Source organism: Bufo bufo, chromosome 8, assembly GCF_905171765.1.
Source record: "Bufo bufo chromosome 8, aBufBuf1.1, whole genome shotgun sequence".
In the NCBI taxonomy this organism is placed as follows: Eukaryota; Metazoa; Chordata; class Amphibia; order Anura; family Bufonidae; genus Bufo; species Bufo bufo.
The window spans coordinates 231,636,756-231,664,556 of NC_053396.1; the positions used below are offsets into that span (position 1 = coordinate 231,636,756).

The 27,801-nt window shown below is 52.5% G+C and overlaps 1 protein-coding gene across 1 annotated transcript; it reads right to left on the bottom strand.

The window, feature by feature from the left end:
* Positions 1-1,482: 1,482 nt before the first annotated feature.
* EML2 (EMAP like 2) lies at positions 1,483-27,801 on the bottom strand. The gene is made up of 19 exons (XM_040442824.1): positions 27,538-27,801; positions 17,912-17,940; positions 15,312-15,441; positions 14,128-14,277; positions 13,969-14,038; positions 12,981-13,091; positions 12,805-12,900; positions 12,561-12,725; positions 12,252-12,351; positions 12,022-12,176; positions 11,818-11,946; positions 11,543-11,674; positions 10,320-10,387; positions 6,410-6,498; positions 6,232-6,329; positions 5,263-5,350; positions 4,875-4,970; positions 2,315-2,445; positions 1,483-1,953 (listed from the first exon to the last, which is right to left on the bottom strand). Exons 1-19 carry the CDS (start codon positions 27,585-27,587, stop codon positions 1,828-1,830), a joined length of 2,013 nt encoding a protein of 670 aa, XP_040298758.1. The 5' UTR covers positions 27,588-27,801; the 3' UTR covers positions 1,483-1,827.

Genomic DNA, 27,801 nt, shown 5'->3' on the forward strand with positions numbered 1-27,801 from the left:
CCCCCAGTGACCCCCAGGATCTGACTGATGGAGGCGCTCTCATGTCCGGTCAGTGACCCCCAGGATCTGACTGATGGAGGCGCTCTCATGTCCGGTCAGTGACCCCCAGTGACATGTCCAGGATCTGACTGATGGGGGCGCTCTCATGTCCGGTCAGTGACCCCCAGTGACATGTCCAGGATCTGACTGATAGAGGCGCTCTCATGTCCGGTCAGTGACCCCCAGTGACATGTCCAGGATCTGACTGATGGGGGCGCTCTCATGTCCGGTCAGTGACCCCCAGTGACATGTCCAGGATCTGACTGATAGAGGCGCTCTCATGTCCGGTCAGTGACCTCCAGTGACCCCCAGGATCTGACTGATGGGGGCGCTCTCATGTCCGGTCAGTGACCCCAGTGACATGTCCAGGATCGGACTGATGGTGGCGCTCTCATGTCCGGTCAGTGACCTCCAGTGACCCCCAGGATCTGACTGATGGGGGCGCTCTCATGTCCGGTCAGTGACCCCAGTGACATGTCCAGGATCTGACTGATGGAGGCGCTCTCATGTCCGGTCAGTGACCTCCAGTGACCCCCAGGATCTGACTGATGGGGGCGCTCTCATGTCCGGTCAGTGACCCCAGTGACATGTCCAGGATCGGACTGATGGTGGCGCTCTCATGTCCGGTCAGTGACCCCAGTGACCCCCAGGATCTGACTGATGGAGGCGCTCTCATGTCCGGTCAGTGACCCCCAGTGACATGTCCAGGATCTGACTGATGGAGGCGCTCTCATGTCCGGTCAGTGACCCCCAGTGACATGTCCAGGATCTGACTGATGGTGGCGCTCTCATGTCCGGTCAGTGACCCCAGTGACCCCCAGGATCTGACTGATGGAGGCGCTCTCATGTCCGGTCAGTGACCCCCAGTGACATGTCCAGGATCGGACTGATGGTGGCGCTCTCATGTCCGGTCAGTGACCCCCAGTGACATGTCCAGGATCTGACTGATGGGGGCGCTCTCATGTCCGGTCAGTGACCCCCAGGATCTGACTGATGGAGGCGCTCTCATGTCCGGTCAGTGACCCCCAGTGACATGTCCAGGATAGGCTATGCACAGTCATGTGACCACAGGGGGCGCCGTTTTCTTCATTCGCACCTCATGGTGATTTGTATATTGTTTGCGGTGGGTGCTGAGTCACAACCTGAACATACTCCAACTTCAGCAATAAATCATAGCCAAGGATGATGGGAGTGATACATGGTGTGTAAGCTAGAAGGATTAGATTGTAAGCTTCTGAGGACAGGGATAATCGGCTGCTGCACGATTCGCCTCCACTCTATAAATAACAGGAAATGCTGCATATTCATTCAAAGATAATCTGGCGGGGGAGGGGCTCGGATCTTTGTGTTGTGGCCCCCCTGCTGCTGTGGTAGGTGTAGTCAGTGTGTCCGGGCCACGTGGAGGACCTGGGGTCCATGCTCTGGAAGCATCAGAGACGCAGACATTTTATAGAATTTATTGCAGTGAAGGTCAGTGCCGGCCTCCGAGAACAACGTCTCTACATCAGGGGTGAGTACAAGCCTTCTACAGCCAGCAGGATATTACAGGGGCTTAAATACTCTGTGCAGCTGTGCAAATAGGAGTGTCCAAGTCCTGGTGCAGAGAGCCTTCTATAGGAACATGCTGCCCAGCTCTCTATAGGAAAGCAGGTGCTGAGCAGAGGCCGGCCGTGCACTGTGGGGGGTGGGCACAGCTGGGGGGGTGCGAGGGGGCCGAAGACAAGACTCTGCTGGTAAGATCTAGAGGTTCTGTACCGGAAGACGACCGAGGCTACGCAGGAAACCCACTCACATCACCGTCCACTGCAACACAGTGCAATCCTTGCCGCCAACCGAGATCAGAGCGCCATCGCTGTGCAGGAAGCTGAGGCGGGTCACGTGACTGCTGTGACCGCTGTACTTAGAACTGGCCGCCTGAAAAGAGAAGAAGATAAGTGATCACCACCCTAGGACTGTGCGGGTCTGACGTTCTAGACCTTTCGTCTCCATGTATCTGAGACTGCGGGCCACTGACAAGATCATGGGGTGATGGCCGGAACGCCGCCTCTCTAGGTCTCAGGTGTGTACTCATCGTGAGGGGGCAGAGGGACCAGCATGCGTTCTACACCCCTCCCTGAATACCCCTATATGGGACGCTCGATTCAACACCTACGCCGTAAATACCGCCAAAATAACGGGACAAAAATGTCCTGCATGCAGAGGCCCAAACCGAAACCGAGGAGTCGGTCCAGCTCAGAAACAATGGTGATGTAGACAGTACATGTATCGCTCCTACCCGGGGCACCACGCAGGGGTAACTGTACAGGCGAACTCCTCCAAAATCATCCCCTGTGGCCACCAGTTTTCTGTCATGTGACTTGGTGACTGCATTAATGTCCGTTCCATCTGCTCCATCTGGCCAAATGCCTGGAAGATACAAAGAAGAAGGAAGCTGTTAAAGGGACAATTCAACCCAGACCGATGTGGCACCAGCAGGTACAGTCTACAAGAAGGGGAGAGAAGCCCTCTGCACCGAGAGGAACATCATGAGAAACAGTCTACAAGTAGGGGAGAGAAGCCCTCTGCACCGAGAGGAACATCATGAGAAACAGTCTACAAGTAGGGGAGAGAAGCCCTCTGCACCGAGAGGAACATCATGAGAAACAGTCTACAAGTAGGGGAGAGAAGCCCTCTGCACCGAGAGGAACATCATGAGAAACAGTCTACAAGTAGGGGAGAGAAGCCCTGTGCACCGAGAGGAACAACATGAGAAACAGTCTACAAGTAGGGGAGAGAAGCCCTCTGCACCGAGAGGAACAACATGAGAAACAGTCTACAAGTAGGGGAGAGAAGCCCTGTGCACCGAGAGGAACAACATGAGAAACAGTCTACAAGTAGGGGAGAGAAGCCCTCTGCACCGAGAGGAACATCATGAGAAACAGTCTACAAGTAGGGGAGAGAAGCCCTGTGCACCGAGAGGAACAACATGAGAAACAGTCTACAAGTAGGGGAGAGAAGCCCTCTGCACCGAGAGGAACAACATGAGAAACAGTCTACAAGTAGGGGAGAGAAGCCCTCTGCACCGAGAGGAACAATCTACAAATGGAGGAGAGATACCCTCTGTACTAGGAGGAATAACATGAGCAACAGTCTACAAATGGAGACGAGGTGCCCTCTGCACCACCAGAAGGAACAGCATGAGGAAAGATCTACAAATGGAGAAGAGATACCATCTGCACCAAGAGAAACAGCATTTGGAAAAATTGACAAATGGAGAAAAGATGCCATCTGCACCAGAAGAAATGAGACAAGGGAACTCTTTACCGTCAGATGAATGAGACAAGTAGAGTCTTTACAGTTAGAGAAATGAAACAAGTTCAGTCTATACAGTCGGAGGAATGACACAAGGACAGTCTATACAGTCGGAGGAATGACGAGAACACTCTTTATAGTCAGAGGAATGACACAAGGGCAGTCTATACAGTCGGAGGAATGACACAAGGACAGTCTATACAGTTGGAGGAATGACGAGAACACTCTTTATAGTCAGAGGAATGACACAAGGGCAGTCTATACAGTCGGAGGAATGACACAAGGACAGTCTATACAGTCGGAGGAATGACACAAGGACAGTCTATACAGTCGGAGGAATGACACAAGGACAGTCTATACAGTCGGAGGAATGACGAGAACACTCTTTATAGTCAGAGGAATGACACAAGGACAGTCTATACAGTCGGAGGAATGACGAGAACACTCTTTATAGTCAGAGGAATGACACAAGGGCAGTCTATACAGTCGGAGGAATGACACAAGGACAGTCTATACAGTCGGAGGAATGACGAGAACACTCTTTATAGTCAGAGGAATGACACAAGGGCAGTCTATACAGTCGGAGGAATGACAAGAACACTCTTTATAGTCAGAGGAATGACACAAGGGCAGTCTATACAGTCGGAGGAATGACACAAGGACAGTCTATACAGTCGGAGGAATGACGAGAACACTCTTTATAGTCAGAGGAATGACACAAGGGCAGTCTATACAGTCGGAGGAATGACGAGAACACTCTTTATAGTCAGAGGAATGACACAAGGGCAGTCTATACAGTCGGAGGAATGACAAGAACACTCTTTATAGTCAGAGGAATGACACAAGGGCAGTCTATACAGTCGGAGGAATGACGAGAACACTCTTTATAGTCAGAGGAATGACACAAGGGCAGTCTATACAGTCGGAGGAATGACGAGAACACTCTTTTACATTAGGAGGAATGAAACAATAACACCCTTTACAGTCGGAGGAATGACACAAGTACAGTCTTTGTATTCAGAGGAATGACACAATGGAAGTCTTTACAGTCATAGGAATAACATAAGGGCACGCGTTACTGCCGGAGGAATCACACAAGGGCACCCTTTACATTAGGAGGAATGACACAAGGGCACCCTTTACATTAGGAGGAATGACACAAGGGCACCCTTTACATTAGGAGGAATGACACAAGGGCACCCTTTACATTAGGAGGAATGACACAAGGGCACCCTTTACAGTGGGAGGAATGACACAAGGGCACCCTTTACATTAGGAAGAATGACACAAGGGCACCCTTTACAGTGGGAGGAATGACACAAGGGCACCCTTTACATTAGGAAGAATGACACAAGGGCACCCTTTACAGTGGGAGGAATGAGACAAGGACATTATTTACGGCCAGAGGGAAGACCCCCCTATCTTTGATGTCCTTGGTCTGTCTATAAAATGGCTCCTGCTTATAAGGGTCTAACCCGCAGTGATATAAGACTCCAGACAACAGTCACATACCCTGGAAGGCACAGCCTCTTTCAGGTACTCACCCAGCACATGGAAGCTCAGCGTGCACGAGGCGTTCTCCCACTCCACATTGCGTACACTCTCTGCGCTGACAATCTGCTTCCCAGATTCCGGGTCCCCTGAGTGGAGGGAGAAGTCATTATCTCATTATAATTAATAGTATATAAAGTGGCATCCTGTCACGCACAATCCTTAATACTAATGCCAGACACAACCACTCAACATTTATCCCGTACAGACATTGCCCAGAATTCTCCTTACAAATCATCTGACCACCCGTAATAACTCGCCGACCACCCACACTTGTGGGAAGATCTCTCTGAGACCCCAGCCACCCATGAAGCAAGACTCCAGAGAAGAGCTGAGATCCCCGAGGACAAGCTGCACAGGAACTGGGCTCATTTTACTCACAATAGAGGATTTCGTAGTCACCGCTGTTGGTCATGAAGCTGGAACTATCGGACGCCCAGTCCAGATGTGTGATATAGCTGGAGTGACCCTGCAGTGAAGAGGGCAAGGTGGTTATTTAGAAACCGGGAGCGGGTGAGCTGCGGGGAGCGGGTGAGCTGCGGGTGAGCTGCGGGGAGCGGGTGAGCTGCGGGGAGCGGGTGAGCCGCGGGAAGCGGGCGAGCCGCGGGAAGCGGCTGAGCTGAAGGGAGCGGCTGAGCTGAAGGGAGCGGCTGAGCTGAAGGGAGCGGCTGAGCTGAAGGGAGCGGCTGAGCTGAAGGGAGCGGCTGAGCTGAAGGGAGCGGCTGAGCTGAAGGGAGCGGCTGAGCTGAAGGGAGCGGCTGAGCTGAAGGGAGCGGCTGAGCTGAAGGGAGCGGCTGAGCTGCGTGGAGCGGCTGAGCTGCGTGGAGCGGCTGAGCTGCGTGGAGCGGCTGAGCTGCGTGGAGCGGCTGAGCTGCGTGGAGCGGCTGAGCTGCGTGGAGCGGCTGAGCTGCGTGGAGCGGCTGAGCTGCGTGGAGCGGCTGAGCTGCGGGGAGCGGCTGAGCTGCGGGGAGCGGCTGAGCTGCGGGGAGCGCTGAGCTGCGGGGAGCGGCTGAGCTGCGGGGAGCGGCTGAGCTGCGGGGAGCGGCTGAGCTGCGTGGAGCGGCTGAGCTGCGGGGAGCGGGTGAGCTGCGGGGAGCGGGTGAGCTGCGGGGAGCGGGTGAGCTGCGGGGAGCGGGTGAGCTGCGGGGAGCGGGTGAGCTGCGGGGAGCGGGTGAGCTGCGGGGAGCGGGTGAGCTGCGGGTGAGCTGCGGGGAGCGGGTGAGCTGAAGGGAGATCAGTTCATGTTGCATGTATTCATCTGTACAGAAGCAGCCACATGTTCCGGGCCCCATTGCTCCCAAAGGACCAGGACTGAGGCCCTCAGGACAAGAGCGTCTTCCATGCACTTACCGAGCACCTTCCCACCCGTCTGTATTCTCGTCCCTCTTCAGCCACTTCATAGAGGTAGATAAAGTTGTCATGTGATCCAACCGCCAAATACTGACCATCTGCATACGGAAAAGATAGTAAAACACAGGCATCCCCATAGTGGGACATAGGGGCGCGAGGCCCAAGGTGTGAACCTCACCAGGACTGTAGCTGATGGCACTGATCTGTTCACCAGCATCCGAAAAGGTCGTCACTATAACGTGTGACTGAGCGTCCAAGACCAGAAACCTGTGATGAGGACGACAAGAATGAGCCGCAAGTGAGAACAGTCACATCCAGGTACAGAGAGAGACGGACGGACACTGACATCCAGGTACAGAGAGAGAGAAGGACGGACACTGTCATCCAGGTACAGAGAGACGGACGGTCACTGTCATCAAGGTACAGAGAGACGGACGGTCACTGACATCCAGGTACAGAGAGAGAGAAGGACGGACACTGTCATCCAGGTACAGAGAGACGGACGGTCACTGTCATCAAGGTACAGAGAGACGGACGGTCACTGACATCCAGGTACAGAGAGAGACGGACGGACACTGACATCCAGGTACAGAGAGAGACGGACGGTCACTGACATCCAGGTACAGAGAGAGACGGACGGTCACTGACATCCAGGTACAGAGAGAGACGGACGGTCACTGACATCCAGGTACAGAGAGAAGGACGGACACTGACATCCAGGTACAGAGAGAGAAGGACGGACACTGACATCCAGGTACAGAGAGAGAAGGACGGTCACTGTCATCCAGGTACAGAGAGAGACGGGCGGTCACTGTCATCCAGGTACAGAGAGAGACGGACGGTCACTGTCATCCAGGTACAGAGAGACGGACGGTCACTGACATCCAGGTACAGAGAGAGACGGACGGACACTGACATCCAGGTACAGAGAGAGACGGACGGACACTGACATCCAGGTACAGAGAGAGACGGACGGACACTGTCATCCAGGTACAGAGAGACGGACGGACACTGACATCCAGGTACAGAGAGACGGACGGACACTGACATCCAGGTACAGAGAGAGACGGACGGTCACTGTCATCCAGGTACAGAGAGAGACGGACGGTCACTGTCATCCAGGTACAGAGAGACGGACGGTCACTGACATCCAGGTACAGAGAGAGAAGGACGGACACTGACATCCAGGTACAGAGAGAGAAGGACGGACACTGACATCCAGGTACAGAGAGACGGACGGTCACTGACATCCAGGTACAGAGAGACGGACGGTCACTGACATCCAGGTACAGAGAGACGGACGGTCACTGACATCCAGGTACAGAGAGACGGACGGTCACTGACATCCAGGTACAGAGAGACGGACGGTCACTGACATCCAGGTACAGAGAGACGGACGGTCACTGACATCCAGGTACAGAGAGACGGACGGTCACTGACATCCAGGTACAGAGAGACGGACGGTCACTGACATCCAGGTACAGAGAGACGGACGGTCACTGACATCCAGGTACAGAGAGACGGACGGTCACTGACATCCAGGTACAGAGAGAAGGACGGTCACTGACATCCAGGTACAGAGAGACGGACGGTCACTGACATCCAGGTACAGAGAGACGGACGGTCACTGACATCCAGATACAGACAGACGGACGGTCACTGACATCCAGGTACAGAGAGACGGACGGACACTGACATCCAGGTACAGAGAGAAGGACGGTCACTGTCATCCAGGTACAGAGAGAGACGGACGGACACTGACATCCAGGTACAGAGAGACGGACGGTCACTGACATCCAGGTACAGAGAGAGACGGACGGACACTGACATCCAGGTACAGACAGACGGACGGTCACTGACATCAAGGTACAGAGAGAGAAGGACGGACACTGACATCCAGGTACAGAGAGAGACGGACGGTCACTGACATCCAGGTACAGAGAGAGACGGACGGTCACTGACATCCAGGTACAGAGAGACGGACGGACACTGACATCCAGGTACAGAGAGACGGACGGACACTGACATCCAGGTACAGAGAGACGGACGGTCACTGACATCCAGGTACAGAGAGACGGACGGTCACTGACATCCAGGTACAGAGAGACGGACGGACACTGACATCCAGGTACAGAGAGAGACGGACGGTCACTGACATCCAGGTACAGAGAGAGACGGACGGTCACTGACATCCAGGTACAGAGAGAAGGACGGACACTGACATCCAGGTACAGAGAGAGAAGGACGGACACTGACATCCAGGTACAGAGAGAGAAGGACGGTCACTGTCATCCAGGTACAGAGAGAGACGGGCGGTCACTGTCATCCAGGTACAGAGAGAGACGGACGGTCACTGTCATCCAGGTACAGAGAGACGGACGGTCACTGACATCCAGGTACAGAGAGAGACGGACGGACACTGACATCCAGGTACAGAGAGAGACGGACGGACACTGACATCCAGGTACAGAGAGAGACGGACGGACACTGTCATCCAGGTACAGAGAGACGGACGGACACTGACATCCAGGTACAGAGAGACGGACGGACACTGACATCCAGGTACAGAGAGAGACGGACGGTCACTGTCATCCAGGTACAGAGAGAGACGGACGGTCACTGTCATCCAGGTACAGAGAGACGGACGGTCACTGACATCCAGGTACAGAGAGAGAAGGACGGACACTGATATCCAGGTACAGAGAGAGAAGGACGGACACTGACATCCAGGTACAGAGAGACGGACGGTCACTGACATCAAGGTACAGAGAGAGAAGGACGGACACTGACATCCAGGTACAGACAGACGGACGGTCACTGACATCAAGGTACAGAGAGAGAAGGACGGACACTGACATCCAGGTACAGAGAGAGACGGACGGTCACTGACATCCAGGTACAGAGAGAGACGGACGGTCACTGACATCCAGGTACAGAGAGACGGACGGACACTGACATCCAGGTACAGAGAGACGGACGGACACTGACATCCAGGTACAGAGAGACGGACGGTCACTGACATCCAGGTACAGAGAGACGGACGGTCACTGACATCCAGGTACAGAGAGACGGACGGACACTGACATCCAGGTACAGAGAGAGACGGACGGTCACTGACATCCAGGTACAGAGAGACGGACGGTCACTGACATCCAGGTACAGAGAGAAGGACGGACACTGACATCCAGGTACAGAGAGAGACGGACGGTCACTGACATCCAGGTACAGAGAGAAGGACGGACACTGACATCCAGGTACAGAGAGAGACGGACGGTCACTGACATCCAGGTACAGAGAGAGACGGACGGACACTGACATCCAGGTACAGAGAGAAGGACGGACACTGACATCCAGGTACAGAGAGAGACGGACGGTCACTGACATCCAGGTACAGAGAGAAGGACGGACACTGACATCCAGGTACAGAGAGACGGACGGACACTGACATCCAGGTACAGAGAGACGGACGGACACTGACATCCAGGTACAGAGAGACGGACGGTCACTGACATCCAGGTACAGAGAGACGGACGGTCACTGACATCCAGGTACAGAGAGAAGGACGGACACTGACATCCAGGTACAGACAGACGGACGGTCACTGACATCCAGGTACAGAGAGAGACGGACGGACACTGACATCCAGGTACAGAGAGACGGACGGTCACTGACATCCAGGTACAGAGAGACGGACGGTCACTGACATCCAGGTACAGAGAGAAGGACGGACACTGACATCCAGGTACAGACAGACGGACGGTCACTGACATCCAGGTACAGAGAGAGACGGACGGACACTGACATCCAGGTACAGAGAGACGGACGGTCACTGACATCCAGGTACAGAGAGACGGACGGTCACTGACATCCAGGTACAGAGAGAAGGACGGACACTGACATCCAGGTACAGACAGACGGACGGTCACTGACATCCAGGTACAGAGAGAGACGGACGGACACTGACATCCAGGTACAGAGAGACGGACGGACACTGACATCCAGGTACAGAGAGACGGACGGACACTGACATCTGCAGTAACCTGATAACATATTACATACATGTATCTCCGGTACGCTCAGTTACTCACCTCCCTGTCGTGGTTCCCACAGCTACAACATTACCGGACGGATGGAATCCGGCCACTCTAGCGGGATCCTGAGGAAACATCAGACACCATCATGGACACGGAATACACTGGACTGTACATTAATAATATGTGACATCAGTGCGAGGGGCTCGGCACCCAGGTCCCAGACATGGTCAGTAAGGAGGGTCACAAGAGTCAGGAATAAGACGGCCATACATAAAGACACGAGCGCTCCGTCAAACTTGTGAGACTCTGTGGTGCTGGTCAAGCCTACAAGGCGCGAACCTGCCGGCGTCTGGTACGTAATCGGCATCCTTGTCACCATGTTATCAATGAACACCATGGTCAGCGCCGCCGCTATTTTGGAAAGAGTCGGTAATAATAATGTGGGTAAGACAAGGAGGATGAAAAGGAGATATGCGATGCCCCTAAGGCTCCATCCAGGGATCCGCAAAACACAGACACTGGCAATGTGCGTTCCACATTTTTTGGACCGCACATTGTCGGCACTAATAGAATATGCCTATTGTTGTCCGAAATTGCAGACAAGAATAGGACGTGTTCAATTTTTTGGGGGAATGGAATTGCGGATGTGTGAATGGGGCCTAGAAGTGACTGGTTCATCGGTGCCCGCTACCCCATTACAGTAACCATCACATCCACTATAACAACCACCATCCTCCCTGTGCTGTGAATGGCTACGTCTCCGTCACCTCCATACATACATCCCATATGACGTCCATCTACTGGAAGAGAACATGAGATGTAGCGTCATATGGGGCAGCGCAGGCCGGCACAGATATCCCTGCAGCCTCCATCATCATGTATACGGCAGGTCTGATGTCACACTCCCTGCATACAGCGCGGCGGCTCAGGGGTCAGCGCGGCGGCTCAATGGTCAGCGCGGCGGCACAGGGGTCAGCGCGGCGGCACAGGGGTCAGCGCGGCGGCACAGGGGTCAGCGCGGCGGCACAGGGGTCAGCGCGGCGGCACAGGGGTCAGCGCGGCGGCACAGGGGTCAGCGCGGCGGCACAGGGGTCAGCGCGGCGGCACAGGGGTCAGCGCGGCGGCTCAGGGGTCAGCGCGGCGGCTCAGGGGTCAGCGCGGCGGCTCAGGGGTCAGCACTGGGGTCCTCGGTTCGAGTCCGACCAAGGACAACATCTGCATGGAGCTTGTATGTTCTCTCATACAGTAATAAGACGTGGGAGCGTCCCCCCACTCACCTCCAGGGTGGTCGTCCACACAGGCTCGTGGGTTTTGCTGTTCCAGAGATGAACCAGTTTGTCATGGCCACAGGTCAGAAACAGGTCCAGGGATGGGTGACTGCACAGACCCCACAGTTCATCTGTGTGACCCTGATTCAGGAGGATGAAAGAAGCAAGACACACTGTTATGGGCGACATCCCACGATGGACATTATAATAATCAGATTTCCCCGAACCCATTGACCTCCCCCCCCCCTCCGGGGCCATTATCTGCAGTGGGGTCGGAGCGTTACCTGGATCAAGCACCCGAGTCCGCTCTCCAGGCTGCCGCTCATCACACAGTTCTTGGTGGTGCCCACATACAGCGTGTCCCCTCCTCGCCCTTCAGTAATGGTTCGCACGGGGCCATAACATTCCGGAATCTAAGTGACGTATAAGACATGTCAGTGCCCCCCCCATAGGACTCCGTCTCCATCGGCTCCTCTGCCCCCTCATACCCGGGTCTCCCGCACTTTCTTATAGTCTCGGCCCCACAGTACGATTCTCCCGTCCTTGCCTCCTCCAGATAGTAATGTCCCGTCTCTGCACACACACAAAGCGAAGACTCCGCCATCGTGAGCGCCACACACCGCCTGCGCGATCCTGTGGCTGCCTGAAAGAGACATGCAGACAGGAGTAATGGCGTGTCACCGGCGCTCTCGGAGCAATGCTCCCCCGCTCTTCTTACCTTTACCCCATATGTACAGATTGCCATTAGAATCTCCGGTGACCACATCTCCATTCTCCGCAAACGCCAGACACAGGACGAAGCGCGGCTTCTCGTGTTTCTGTGGAGTGACCCGACAGATCAGTCATATGGGAGTCTATCCTTAGCATTGCCAGAATAGCGCGAAATCTCTAAGCCCCCAATAACCAGTTGGCTCCACGTCCCATGTGCTACTTCATCATCCCGGACGAGCCCCCAATTCTCGGCTTTTCCCGAGGTCTTGGTCTCGGTGTCATTATGGTGTCCGTTCTTCCTTTTGTGACATCTTACCTCAAACACTCCCTGTCTCTTGCTCAAAGTGGCCGTGGCACCTGCAGCCCCCCCGGCAGGGGCCCCTTCCAGGGTCCAGTAGTAGAGCTGGGACTTCCCACAGGTTATAATTAGATTGGGTTCTGTTGGGTGAAAGATGGCGGCGAGCACGGGTTCCGTAGAACACTGGGGACATACAAATGGTCTCCATTAACTCTTTGTTGCAAATTATTCCATTTATCAGCAATCTGAAGAAATCCCGTACCTTTACTTCGGTAACCTTCACCTCGCGTTGCCACTGCCACACCGACAAGACGTGGTCTCCAGATTCATCGCATGCGCACAGATGACCTCCGCCATCCTGCGGAGCATAAGGCGGGCACAGGGTTGATGCCATGTGGGCACTATAGGCGGTACACCACTGCCGAGGCCACAACTTACAGTCTTGGAGAAGCTGAGACAGGTGACCGCTCTGTCGAAATGTCCCACTCCAATGACGTGCAGAGTGCACAGGCTGACGGAGTGCCAGATCCGGACGTGGGGCGGCAGAGCCTGCGGGAAGGAAGACATGGCAAGACGATCACAGAGGTCCCCTCCCTCGTTACCCAATAGAAGGAGCGTTCAGCCGTCTATCCTCTATGGACACGGGGCAGCCAGTGCGGACGTAGAGCAGCGCAGCAGCGGTAACACTGAGCGCCGCAGGCGTTACTGTGCGACCGCCCCAATGTCAGCGACTATAATGTGTCCTCCGTCATCTACAGCGCCATAGAGACCGGCGGAACTGATGTCAGCTATGGAAACAGTAGGGTATGGATAGCGCTTGGCATGGTGACTGGCGAAGGGCCCAATAAGCTGGCGCCAGGTGGAAGGAGAGAGTCATACAAAGCATGGATTACTTGTACCGATACTTTGTAACAGAGGCCAGTTACCTACACGCTGACTGAGCGCACGTGGGGCCGTACACGTATATCACACGTGGGGCCGTACACGTATATCACACGTGGGGCCGTACACGTATATCACACGTGGGGCCGTACACGTATATCACACGTGGGGCCGTACACGTATATCACACGTGGGGCCGTACACGTATATCACACGTGGGGCCGTACACGTATATCACACGTGGGGCCGTACACGTATATCACACGTGGGGCCGTACACGTATATCACACGTGGGGCCGTACACGTATATCACACGTGGGGCCGTACACGTATATCACACGTGGGGCCGTACACCTGTTCGCTGCAGTCAATAAGAGACAGCCCAGGGAGCGCAGCCTGTAAGTTCCCTGGGTTACTCCGGGGCCGCCCCTCTCTGGGAATTCTTACATTGTTACTAAAAGTTACAATTTATTCCATTTATAAGAAGTGTTTATAGAGGACCATGTCCTTCCATAGAAGACCGTCACAGCAATCTGCCGCTCACCTTGCCATCCTGCGAGTTACCCGCCACTTGGCCGCTGGCGATTGTTACGGAGTCCGGATGGACAGCAATACTGGAAGACAAAGAGAAATCCTTCAGTCCTAAACACAGGCAGCGTTTGGGGTGCAGTCACCCCCACCAGCACCCGACGCCTGGACTGACCTCTTGATGTCATCGGTGTGACCCCTGTAGTGTCTCTGGGTGCCGGCTGCAGGGTCGTACAGGACGCAGACGGCCGCCGTGAAGTACAACAGCTCCCCGGACGGGAGGACGTAGAGGTTGCTGCGACAATCCCGACCCCTGTATCCATATCTGTCCATCCGAAGGTCAAGGGACAATAAGGAGGAACCTGGCGGACCTGCGTACAGCGCAGGGGGAAGATGTCGGCACTATAGACGCACATCTCACATGGGGGTTTCATGCAGATGTAATGACCCCTCCCCGGGAAGACGCAAATTGTCCATCATTTGTAGAAGATTTCGGGACATGCGCAGCACCTCAATGTAGGCGGCACTGGTGGTGCATTTGCCTCGGATATCACAATCTGTTCTGCAACGGGTGAAATCCGCACTGAAAATCCACAAAAACAATTGACGCTCCACGCCATGTGACCACCTACGTCTGTGCCACTGTATTACACCCCAGAAAAACGCCCGGAATACATACCGTGTGCAGATACCCGTCCGTTTCCGACACACGGATATATTGTATGTCCTGTCACTGCTTAGAACGTATTGTATAATTCTGTTGAAGGGACCCAAAAACAGCTGCTTCCACTACCGCTACGCCCCTGACCCTTATCAGCACCCCCGGAGCCCCTCACCCTGAGATATCAGCACCCCCGGAGCCCCTCACCCCGAGATATCAGCACCCCCGGAGTCCCTCACCCCGAGATATCAGCACCCCCGGAGTCCCTCACCCCGAGATATCAGCACCCCCGGAGTCCCTCACCCCGAGATATCAGCACCCCCGGAGTCCCTCACCCCGAGATATCAGCACCCCCGGAGCCCCTCACCCCGAGATATCAGCACCCCCGGAGTCCCTCACCCCGAGATATCAGCACCCCCGGAGTCCCTCACCCCGAGATATCAGCACCCCCGGAGTCCCTCACCCCGAGATATCAGCACCCCCGGAGTCCCTCACCCCGAGATATCAGCACCCCCGGAGTCCCTCACCCCGAGATATCAGCACCCCCGGAGTCCCTCACCCCGAGATATCAGCACCCCCGGAGTCCCTCACCCTGAGATATCAGCACCCCCGGAGTCCCTCACCCCCTTCATATCTGGGGTCTTTATAGCCAGTGGTCCCATGCTGGGGGTGATGGTCGCCACTGCACATCAGGATACACCCATTCCAGCTGCAGATCCCTCGGGGGAAGTTCTCCCTTTACTTCTAGACTGTAAGATGCGACCAGCGAGTCTGGAACGTAGAGGGGCACAGAGCGGCCCCGCAGGTAGAGCTTCACCATGCCCTCTTCTGTAAGGAGGAGAAATAGGTAAGAAAACTGTGAGGCCGAAGGAGACGAGGAGGAGGCACCGGGGGAAATGAGGTCATGTGAGAGAGCGACGAGGGAAGAGCCGGTGTATGACCCTGTCTGACGGGGCGACAGTGGGGGTGTATGACCCTGTCTGATGGGGTGACAGTGGGGGTGTATGACCCTGTCTGATGGGGCGACAGTGGGGGTGTATGACCCTGTCTGACGGGGCGACAGTGGGGGTGTATGACCCTGTCTGACGGGGCGACAGTGGGGGTGTATGACCCTGTCTGACGGGGCGACAGTGGGGGTGTATGACCCTGTCTGACGGGGCGACAGTGGGGGTGTATGACCCTGTCTGATGGGGTGACAGTGGGGGTGTATGACCCTGTCTGACGGGGCGACAGTGGGGGTGTATGACCCTGTCTGACGGGGCGACAGTGGGGGTGTATGACCCTGTCTGACGGGGCGACAGTGGGGGTGTATGACCCTGGCTGACGGGGCGACAGTGGGGGTGTATGACCCTGGCTGACGGGGTGACAGTGGGGGTGTATGACCCTGGCTGACGGGGTGACAGTGGGGGTGTATGACCCTGGCTGACGGGGTGACAGTGGGGGTGTATGACCCTGGCTGACGGGGCGACAGTGGGGGTGTATGACCCTGGCTGACGGGGCGACAGTGGGGGTGTATGACCCTGGCTGACGGGGTGACAGTGGGGGTGTATGACCCTGGCTGACGGGGTGACAGTGGGGGTGTATGACCCTGGCTGACGGGGCGACAGTGGGGGTGTATGACCCGGGGTCATGGGGCGACAGTGGGGGTGTATGACCCGGGGTGACAGTGGGGGTGTATGACCCTGGCTGACGGGGCGACAGTGGGGGTGTATGACCCGGGGTCATGGGGCGACAGTGGGGGTGTATGACCCGGGGTCATGGGGCGACAGTGGGGGTGTATGACCCTGGCTGACGGGGTGACAGTGGGGGGTGTATGACCCTGGCTGACGGGGTGACAGTGGGGGTGTATGACCCTGTCTGACGGGGTGACAGTGGGGGTGTATGACCCTGGCTGACGGGGTGACAGTGGGGGTGTATGACCCTGTCTGACGGGGTGACAGTGGGGGTGTATGACCCTGTCTGACGGGGTGACAGTGGGGGTGTATGACCCTGTCTGACGGGGTGACAGTGGGGGTGTATGACCCTGTCTGACGGGGTGACAGTGGGGGTGTATGACCCTGTCTGATGGGGTGACAGTGGGGGTGTATGACCCGGGGTGACAGTGGGGGTGTATGACCCTGTCTGACGGGGTGACAGTGGGGGTGTATGACCCTGTCTGATGGGGTGACAGTGGGGGTGTATGACCTGGGGTGACAGTGGGGGTGTATGACCCGGGGTGATGGGGCGACAGTGGGGGTGTATGACCCGGGGTGACAGTGGGGGTGTATGACCCGGGGTGACAGGGCGACAGTGGGGGTGTATGACCCTGGCTGACGGGGTGACAGTGGGGGTGTATGACCCTGGCTGACGGGGTGACAGTGGGGGTGTATGACCCTGGCTGACGGGGTGACAGTGGGGGTGTATGACCCTGGCTGACGGGGCGACAGTGGGGGTGTATGACCCTGGCTGACGGGGCGACAGTGGGGGGTGTATGACCCTGGCTGACGGGGCGACAGTGGGGGTGTATGACCCTGGCTGACGGGGTGACAGTGGGGGTGTATGACCCTGGCTGACGGGGCGACAGTGGGGGTGTATGACCCGGGGTCATGGGGCGACAGTGGGGGTGTATGACCCGGGGTCATGGGGCGACAGTGGGGGTGTATGACCCTGTCTGACGGGGTGACAGTGGGGGTGTATGACCCTGTCTGACGGGGTGACAGTGGGGGTGTATGACCCTGTCTGATGGGGTGACAGTGGGGGTGTATGACCCGGGGTGACAGTGGGGGTGTATGACCCTGTCTGACGGGGTGACAGTGGGGGTGTATGACCCTGGCTGACGGGGTGACAGTGGGGGTGTATGACCCGGGGTGACAGTGGGGGTGTATGACCCGGGGTGACGGGGCGACAGTGGGGGTGTATGACCCTGGCTGATGGGGCGACTGTACATGTGTGTGCCGTGTATGCTGTATGTGTGATGTGTATATATACTGTAGATGTGTGTATGCTGTATGTGTGATGTGTATATATACTGTAGATGTGTGTATGCTGTATGTGTGAGCTTGTGTATATACTGTAGATGTTTTGCGCTGTATGTACAGATGCGGCCCCTTCCTGAGTCCGCGCTTCTCTCTGGGGATCCGCAGCCGCCATCACTGGTCGGTCACCTCCATGTATTGCAGGGATCCGGCTCCTCCCGGATGCAGTTAATTATCAGCTTATTATCTCCAGACATGGCCGCTCTCATCACCGCCGGCCGCCAGTTCACCTACGGTAAATACTGACAGCACAGAACACAGGCCCGAGGCCGAGCGCCACTCACCGGGGAAGAAGACGACTTGTTTGCTTTTGCTGTGGAGACAAAACATAAGAGAGGGTTATAATATAAAAAGGTATAATAAGGGTATAATATTTCCCCCCCATATTAGAGTATAATATAAAAGGTATAATATGTGCCCCCCCCCATATAAAGGTATAATATGTGCCCCCCCCCATATAAAGGTATAATATGTGCCCCCCCCCCATATAAAGGTATAATATGTGCCCCCCCCCCATATAAAGGTATAATATGTGCCCCCCCGCCCATATAAAGGTATAATATGTGCCCCCCCGCCCATATAAAGGTATAATATGTGCCCCCCCCCATATAAAGGTATAATATGTGCCCCCCCGCCCATATAAAGGTATAATATGTGCCCCCCCGCCCATATAAAGGTATAATATGTGCCCCCCCCCCCCATATAAAGGTATAATATGTGCCCCCCCCCATATAAAGGTATAATATTTCTGATATTTGCGGACTCTGTACTGACAGGGAATGTCCCACAGGATTGGCGCATGGCAAATGTGGTGCCAAAATTCAAAAAGGGTCCAAAAACAGAGCCCGGAAACTATAGGCCGGTAAGTGTAACATCTGTTGTGGGTAAACTGTTTGAAGGTTTTCTGAGAGATGCTATCTTAGAGCATCTCAACGGAAATAAGCAAATACCACCATATCAGCATGGCTTCATGAGGGATCGGTCATGTCAAACAAATTTAATCAGTATCTATGAGGAGGTAAGTTCTAGACTTGACAGCGGCGAATCAATGGATGTCGTATATCTGGACTTCTCCAAAGCATCTGACACTGTACCTCATAAAAGGTTAGTATATAAAATGAGAATGCTCGGACTGGGAGAAAACGTCTGTATGTGGGTAAGTAACTGGCTGAGGGATAGAAAACAGAGGGTGGGTATTAACGGTACACATTCAGATTGGGTCACTGTCACTAGTGGAGTACCTCAGGGGTCAGTACTGGAGGGGTCACTGTCACTAGTGGGGTACCTCAGGGGTCAGTACTGGAGGGGTCACTGTCACTAGTGGGGTACCTCAGGGGTCAGTACTGGAGGGGTCACTGTCACTAGTGGGGTACCTCAGGGGTCTGTACTGGAGGGGTCACTGTCACTAGTGGAGTACCTCAGGGGTCAGTACTGGAGGGGTCACTGTCACTAGTGGGGTACCACAGGGGTCAGTACTGGAGGGGTCACTGTCACTAGTGGGGTACCTCAGGGGTCAGTATTGGAGGGGTCACTGTCACTAGTGGGGTACCTCAGGGGTCAGTACTGGAGGGGTCACTGTCACTAGTGGAGTACCTCAGGGGTCAGTACTGGAGGGGTCACTGTCACTAGTGGGGTACCTCAGGGGTCAGTACTGGAGGGGTCACTGTCACTAGTGGAGTACCTCAGGGGTCAGTACTGGGGGGGTCACTGTCACTAGTGGAGTACCTCAGGGGTCAGTACTGGAGGGGTCACTGTCACTAGTGGGGTACCTCAGGGGTCAGTACTGGAGGGGTCACTGTCACTAGTGGGGTACCACAGGGGTCAGTACTGGAGGGGTCACTGTCACTAGTGGGGTACCTCAGGGGTCAGTATTGGAGGGGTCACTGTCACTAGTGGGGTACCTCAGGGGTCAGTACTGGAGGGGTCACTGTCACTAGTGGAGTACCTCAGGGGTCAGTACTGGAGGGGTCACTGTCACTAGTGGGGTACCACAGGGGTCAGTACTGGAGGGGTCACTGTCACTAGTGGGGTACCTCAGGGGTCAGTACTGGAGGGGACACTGTCACTAGTGGGGTACCACAGGGGTCAGTATTGGAGGGGTCACTGTCACTAGTGGGGTACCACAGGGGTCAGTACTGGAGGGGTCACTGTCACTAGTGGGGTACCACAGGGGTCAGTACTGGAGGGGTCACTGTCACTAGTGGAGTACCTCAGGGGTCAGTACTGGAGGGGTCACTGTCACTAGTGGAGTACCTCAGGGGTCAGTATTGGGCCCTATTCTCTTCAATATATTTATTAATGATCTTGTAGAAGGCTTGCATAGTAAAATATCAATTTTCGCAGATGACACTAAACTGTGTAAAGTAATTAACACTGAAGAGGACAGTATACTGTATATATATACTACAGAGGACAGTATACTGTATATATACACTACAGAGGACAGTATACTGTATATACACTACAGAGGACAGTATACTATATATATACTACAGAGGACAGTATACTGTGTATATACTACAGAGGACAGTATACTGTGTATATACTACAGAGGACAGTATACTGTGTATATACTACAGAGGACAGTATACTGTGTATATACTACAGAGGACAGTATACTGTGTATATACTACAGAGGACAGTATACTGTGTATATACTACAGAGGACAGTATACTGTATATATACTACAGAGGACAGTATACTGTATATATACTACAGAGGACAGTATACTGTATATATACTACAGAGGACAGTATACTGTATATTTACTACAGAGGACAGTATACTGTATATATACTACAGAGGACAGTATACTGTATATATACTACAGAGGACAGTATACTGTATATACTACAGAGGACAGTATACTGTATATACTACAGAGGACAGTATACTGTATATACAGTGGGGGAAATAATTATTTGACCCCTCACTGATTTTGTAAGTTTGTCCAATGACAAAGAAATGAAAAGTCTCAGAACAGTATCATTTCAATGGTAGGTTTATTGTAACAGTGGCAGATAGCACATCAAAAGGAAAATCGAAAAAATAACTTTAAATAAAAGATAGCAACTGATTTGCATTTCATTGAGTGAAATAAGTATTTGAACCCTCTAACAAAAAAAGACTTAATACTTGGTGGAAAAACCCTTGTTTGCAAGCACAGAGGTCAAACGTTTCTTGTAATTGATGACCAAGTTTGCGCACATTTTAGGAGGAATGTTGGTCCACTCCTCTTTGCAGATCATCTCTAAATCCCTAAGGTTTCGAGGCTGTCTCTGTGCAACTCTGAGCTTGAGCTCCCTCCATAGGTTTTCGATTGGATTAAGGTCCGGAGACTGACTAGGCCACTCCATGACCTTAATGTGCTTCTTCTTGAGCCACTCCTTTGTTGCCTTTGCTGTATGTTTTGGGTCATTGTCGTGCTGGAACACCCATCCACGACCCATTTTCAGTTTCCTGGCAGAGGGAAGGAGGTTGTCGCTCAGGATTTCACGATACATGGCTCCGTCCATTTTCCCGTTTATGCGAATAAGTTGTCCTGTGCCCTTAGCAGAAAAACACCCCCAAAGCAAAATGTTTCCACCCCCATGCTTGACGGTGGGGACGGTGTTTTGGGGGTCATAGGCAGCATTTTTCTTCCTCCAAACACAGCGAGTTGAGTTAATGCCAAAGAGCTCTATTTTGGTCTCATCAGACCACAGCACCTTCTCCCAGTCACTCTCTGAATCATTCAGGTGTTCATTGGCAAACTTCAGACGGGCCTGCACATGTGCCTTCCTGAGCAGGGGGACCTTGCGAGCCCTGCAGGATTTTAATCCATTGCGGTGTAATGTGTTTCCAATGGTTTTCTTGGTGACTGTGGTCCCTGCTAATTTGAGGTCATTAACTAACTCCTCCCGTGTAGTTCTAGGATGCTTTTTCACCTTTCTCAGAACCATTGACACCCCACGAGGTGAGATCTTGCGTGGAGCCCCAGAGCGAGGTCGATTGATGGTCATTTTGTGCTCCTTCCATTTTCGAACAATCGCACCAACAGTTGTCACCTTCTCTCCCAGCTTCTTGCTAATGGTTTTGTAGCCCATTCCAGCCTTGTGCAGGTCTACAATTTTGTCTCTGACATCCTTGGACAGCTCTTTGGTCTTTCCCATGTTGGAGAGTTTGGAGTCTGCTTGATTGATTGATTCTGTGGACAGGTGTCTTTTATACAGGTGACTAGTTAAGACAGGTGTCCTTAATGAGGGTGACTAATTGAGTAGAAGTGTCTAACCACTCTGTGGGAGCCAGAACTCTTAATGGTTGGTAGGGGTTCAAATACTTATTTCACTCAATGAAATGCAAATCAGTTGCTATCTTTTATTTAAAGTTATTTTTTCGATTTTCCTTTTGATGTGCTATCTGCCACTGTTACAATAAACCTACCATTGAAATGATACTGTTCTGAGACTTTTCATTTCTTTGTCATTGGACAAACTTACAAAATCAGTGAGGGGTCAAATAATTATTTCCCCCACTGTATACTACAGAGGACAGTATACTGTATATTTACTACAGAGGACAGTATACTGTATATACTACAGAGGACAGTATACTGTATATATATACTACAGAGGACAGTATACTGTATATATACTACAGAGGACAGTATACTGTATATACACTACAGAGGACAGTATACTGTATATACACTACAGAGGACAGTATACTGTATATACACTACAGAGGACAGTATACTGTATATATACTACAGAGGACAGTATACTGTATATACACTACAGAGGACAGTATACTGTATATATACTACAGAGGACAGTACACTACTACAGAGGGATCTGGATAGATTGGAGGCTTGGGCAGATAAGTGGCAGATGAGGTTTAACACTGACAAATGTAAAGTTATGCACATGGGAAGGAATAATGCAAGTCACCCGTACATACTAAATGGTAAAACACTGGGTAACACTGACATGGAAAAGGATCTAGGAATTTTAATAAACAGCAAACTAAGCTGCAAAAACCAGTGTCAGGCAGCGGCTGCCAAGGCCAATAAGATAATGGGTTGCATCAAAAGGGGCATAGATGGCGGTGATGAGAACATAGTCCTACCACTTTACACATCACTAGTCAGACCACACATGGAGGACTGTGTACAGTTCTGGGCTCCTGTGAACAAGGCAGACATAGCAGAGCTGGAGAGGGTCCAGAGGAGGGCAACTAAAGTAATAACTGGAATGGGGCAGCTACAGGACCCTGAAAGATTATCAAAATTAGGGTTATTCACGTTAGAAAAAAGACGACTGAGGGGAGATCTAATTACTATGTATAAATATATCAGGGGTCAGTACAGAGATCACTCCCATCATCTATTTATCCCCAGGACTGTGACGAGGGGACATCCTCTGCGTCTGGAGGAAAGAAGGTTTGTACACAAACATAGAAAAGGCTTCTTTACGGTAAGAGCAGTGAGACTATGGACTGTTTACTGTAAGAACAGTGAGACTATGGACTCTATACTGTAAGAGCAGTGAGACTATGGACTCTATACTGTAAGAGCAGTGAGACTATGGACTCTATACTGTAAGAGCAGTGAGACTATGGACTCTTTACTGTAAGATCAGTGAGACTATGGACTCTGTACTGTAAGAGCAGTGAGACTATGGACTCTTTACTGTAAGAGCAGTGAGACTATGGACTCTTTACTGTAAGAGCAGTGAGACTATGGACTCTATACAGTAAGAGCAGTGAGACTATGGACTCTATACTGTAAGAGCAGTGAGACTATGGACTCTATACTGTAAGAGCAGTGAGACTATGGACTCTTTACTGTAAGAGCAGTGAGACTATGGACTCTTTACTGTAAGAGCAGTGAGACTATGGACTCTTTACTGTAAGAGCAGTGAGACTATGGACTCTTTACTGTAAGAGCAGTGAGACTATGGACTCTTTACTGTAAGAGCAGTGAGACTATGGACTCTATACTGTAAGAGCAGTGAGACTATGGACTCTATACTGTAAGAGCAGTGAGACTATGGACTCTTTACTGTAAGAGCAGTGAGACTATGGACACTTTACTGTAAGAGCAGTGAGACTATGGACTCTATACTGTAAGAGCAGTGAGACTATGGACTCTTTACTGTAAGAGCAGTGAGACTATGGACACTTTACTGTAAGAGCAGTGAGACTATGGACTCTTTACTGTAAGAGCAGTGAGACTATGGACTCTATACTGTAAGAGCAGTGAGACTATGGACTCTATACTGTAAGAGCAGTGAGACTATGGACTCTTTACTGTAAGAGCAGTGAGACTATGGACACTTTACTGTAAGAGCAGTGAGACTATGGACTCTATACTGTAAGAGCAGTGAGACTATGGACTCTTTACTGTAAGAGCAGTGAGACTATGGACTCTTTACTGTAAGAGCAGTGAGACTATGGACACTTTACTGTAAGAGCAGTGAGACTATGGACTCTGTACTGTAAGAGCAGTGAGACTATGGACTCTTTACGGTAAGAGCAGTGTGACTATGGACTCTTTACTGTAAGAGCAGTGAGACTATGGACTCTTTACTGTAAGAGCAGTGAGACTGTGGACTCTATACTGTAAGAGCAGTGAGACTATGGACTCTTTACTGTAAGAGCAGTGAGACTATGGACTCTTTACTGTAAGAGCAGTGAGACTATGGACTCTTTACTGTAAGAGCAGTGAGACTATGGACTCTTTACTGTAAGAGCAGTGAGACTATGGACTCTTTACTGTAAGAGCAGTGAGACTATGGACTCTTTACTGTAAGAGCAGAGAGACTATGGATTCTTTACTGTAAGAGCAGTGAGACTATGGACTCTATACTGTAAGAGCAGTGAGACTATGGACTCTTTACTGTAAGAGCAGTGAGACTATGGACTCTTTACTGTAAGAGCGGTGAGACTACAGACTCTGTACTGTAAGAGCAGTGAGACTATGGACTCTTTACTGTAAGAGCAGTGAGACTATGGACTCTTTACTGTAAGAGCGGTGAGACTATGGACTCTTTACTGTAAGAGCAGTGAGACTATGGACTCTTTACTGTAAGAGCGGTGAGACTATGGACTCTATACTGTAAGAGCAGTGAGACTATGGACTCTTTACTGTAAGAGCAGTGAGACTATGGACTCTTTACTGTAAGAGCAGTGAGACTATGGGCTCTTTACTGTAAGAGCAGTGAGACTATGGACTCTTTACTGTAAGAGCAGTGAGACTGTGGACTCTTTACTGTAAGAGCAGTGAGACTATGGACTCTATACTGTAAGAGCAGTGAGACTATGGACTCTGTACTGTAAGAGCAGTGAGACTATGGACTCTATACTGTAAGAGCAGTGAGACTATGGACTCTTTACTGTAAGAGCAGTGAGACTATGGACTCTATACTGTAAGAGCAGTGAGACTATGGACTCTATACTGTAAGAGCAGTGAGACTGTGGACTCTTTACTGTAAGAGCAGTGAGACTATGGACTCTATACTGTAAGAGCAGTGAGACTATGGACTCTGTACTGTAAGAGCAGTGAGACTATGGACTCTATACTGTAAGAGCAGTGAGACTATGGACTCTTTACTGTAAGAGCAGTGAGACTATGGACTCTTTACTGTAAGAGCAGTGAGACTATGGACTCTTTACTGTAAGAGCAGTGAGACTATGGACTCTTTACTGTAAGAGCAGTGAGACTATGGACTCTTTACTGTAAGAGCAGTGAGACTATGGACTCTTTACTGTAAGAGCAGTGAGACTATGGACTCTATACTGTAAGAGCAGTGAGACTATGGACTCTTTACTGTAAGAGCAGTGAGACTATGGACTCTATACTGTAAGAGCAGTGAGACTATGGACTCTTTACTGTAAGAGCAGTGAGACTATGGACTCTATACTGTAAGAGCAGTGAGACTATGGACTCTTTACGGTAAGAGCAGTAAGACTATGGAACTCTCTGCTTGAGGAGGTGGTGATGGTGAGTACAATAAAGGAATTCAAGAGGGGCCTGGATGTATTTCTGGAGTGTAATAATATTACAGGCTATAGCTACTAGAGAGAGGTCGTTGATCCAGGGAGTTATTCTGATGCCTGATTGGAGTCGGGAAGGAATTTTTTATTCCCCTAAAGTGAGGAAAATTGGCTTCTACCTCACAGGGTTTTTTTTTGCCTTCCTCTGGATCAACTTGCAGGATAACAGGCCGAACTGGATGGACAAATGTCTTTTTTCGGCCTTATGTACTATGTTACTATGTTACTATATGTGCCCCCCCCCCATATAAAGGTATAATATGTGCCCCCCCCCCCATATAAAGGTATAATATGTGCCCCCCCCCATATAAAGGCATAATATGTGCCCCCCCCCCATATAAAGGTATAATATGTGCCCCCCCCATATAAAGGTATAATATGTGCCCCCCCCCATATAAAGGTATAATATGTGCCCCCCCCCCATATAAAGGTATAATATGTGCCCCCCCCCCCATATAAAGGTATAATATGTGCCCCCCCCCCCATATAAAGGTATAATATGTGCCCCCCCCCCATATAAAGGTATAATATGTGCCCCCCCCCCATATAAAGGTATAATATGTGCCCCCCCCCATATAAAGGTATAATATGTGCCCCCCCCCCATATAAAGGTATAATATGTGCCCCCCCCCATATAAAGGTATAATATGTGACCCCCCCCCCCATATAAAGGTATAATATGTGCCCCCCCCCCATATAAAGGTATAATATGTGCCCCCCCCCATATAAAGGTATAATATGTGCCCCCCCCCCCATATAAAGGTATAATATGTGCCCCCCCCCCATATAAAGGTATAATATGTGCCCCCCCCCCCATATAAAGGTATAATATGTGCCCCCCCCCCATATAAAGGTATAATATGTGCCCCCCCCCCATATAAAGGTATAATATGTGCCCCCCCCCCATATAAAGGTATAATATGTGCCCCCCCCCCATATAAAGGTATAATATGTGCCCCGGCACCTGGAGGTCTTCTTCATGGTGTCAGCCGGAGTTTCCTGCTCCTCTGCAGGGAGTTACACCCGCCTTGAGCTGCGGACACACCCGGCTGAGGGGGGAGGGGGGCTGTATTACACCAATCATTGGGCAGACGGCGGTTTCCACACACAGAACAAATATTGATCTGATACAGGCCTAAAGGAGTCCTCCTCCATCCTCCTCACCCCCAGGGTAAAGCCTCCCTAGGACACTGGAATATTGGGGGTCCCCCGTGTCTCCCCCGTGTGTTCCTACACCCCTAAGCCCCGGTGGAAGGCTGCAGAGAATATGGATGAAAACAGTTGCTACAGCCCCCGGTGCACACGGCTACAGCCCCCGGTGCACACGTCTACAGCCCCCGGTGCACACGTCTACAGCCCCCGGTGCACACGGCTACAGCCCCCGGTGCACACGGCTACAGCCCCCGGTGCACACGGCTACAGCCCCCGGTGCACACGGCTACAGCCCCCGGTGCACACGGCTACAGCCCCCGGTGCACACGGCTACAGCCCCCGGTGCACACGGCTACAGCCCCCGGTGCACACGGCTACAGCCCCCGGTGCACACTGCTACAGCCCCCGGTGCACACGGCTACAGCCCCCGGTGCACACGGCTACAGCCCCCGGTGCACACGGATACAGCCCCGGCGCTGTGACTACGACCTTAGGACAGCGGAGGCGCTGTGACTACGACCTGAGGACAGCGGGGGCGCTGTGACTACGACCTGAGGACAGCGGGGGCGCTGTGACTACGACCTGAGGACAGCGGGGGCGCTGTGACTACGACCTGAGGACAGCGGAGGCGCTGTGACTACGACCTGAGGACAGCGGAGGCGCTGTGACTACGACCTGAGGACAGCGGAGGCGCTGTGACTACGACCTGAGGACAGCACTCACCCATCTCTCCTTCCTCCAGTCGCCAGCACACGGCTCCGGGCGTCTGACATATCCCTCTTCACAAAGGAGAGACGTTCTGGGGAATGAGAGCGCCGCACACTGGAAGAGACACAAATTACATGAGCGCTACAATCGGCAGAATCAGAAAATGCCAAGAAATTACTCAAAACTTTAAAATGGAGATGAAAATGGCCGAGGTGCAGTCTGTGTGTGCGGTGGTGATGAGGCCCAGACAGATCCGGCTGCGCCCACAGTAGAGTTACG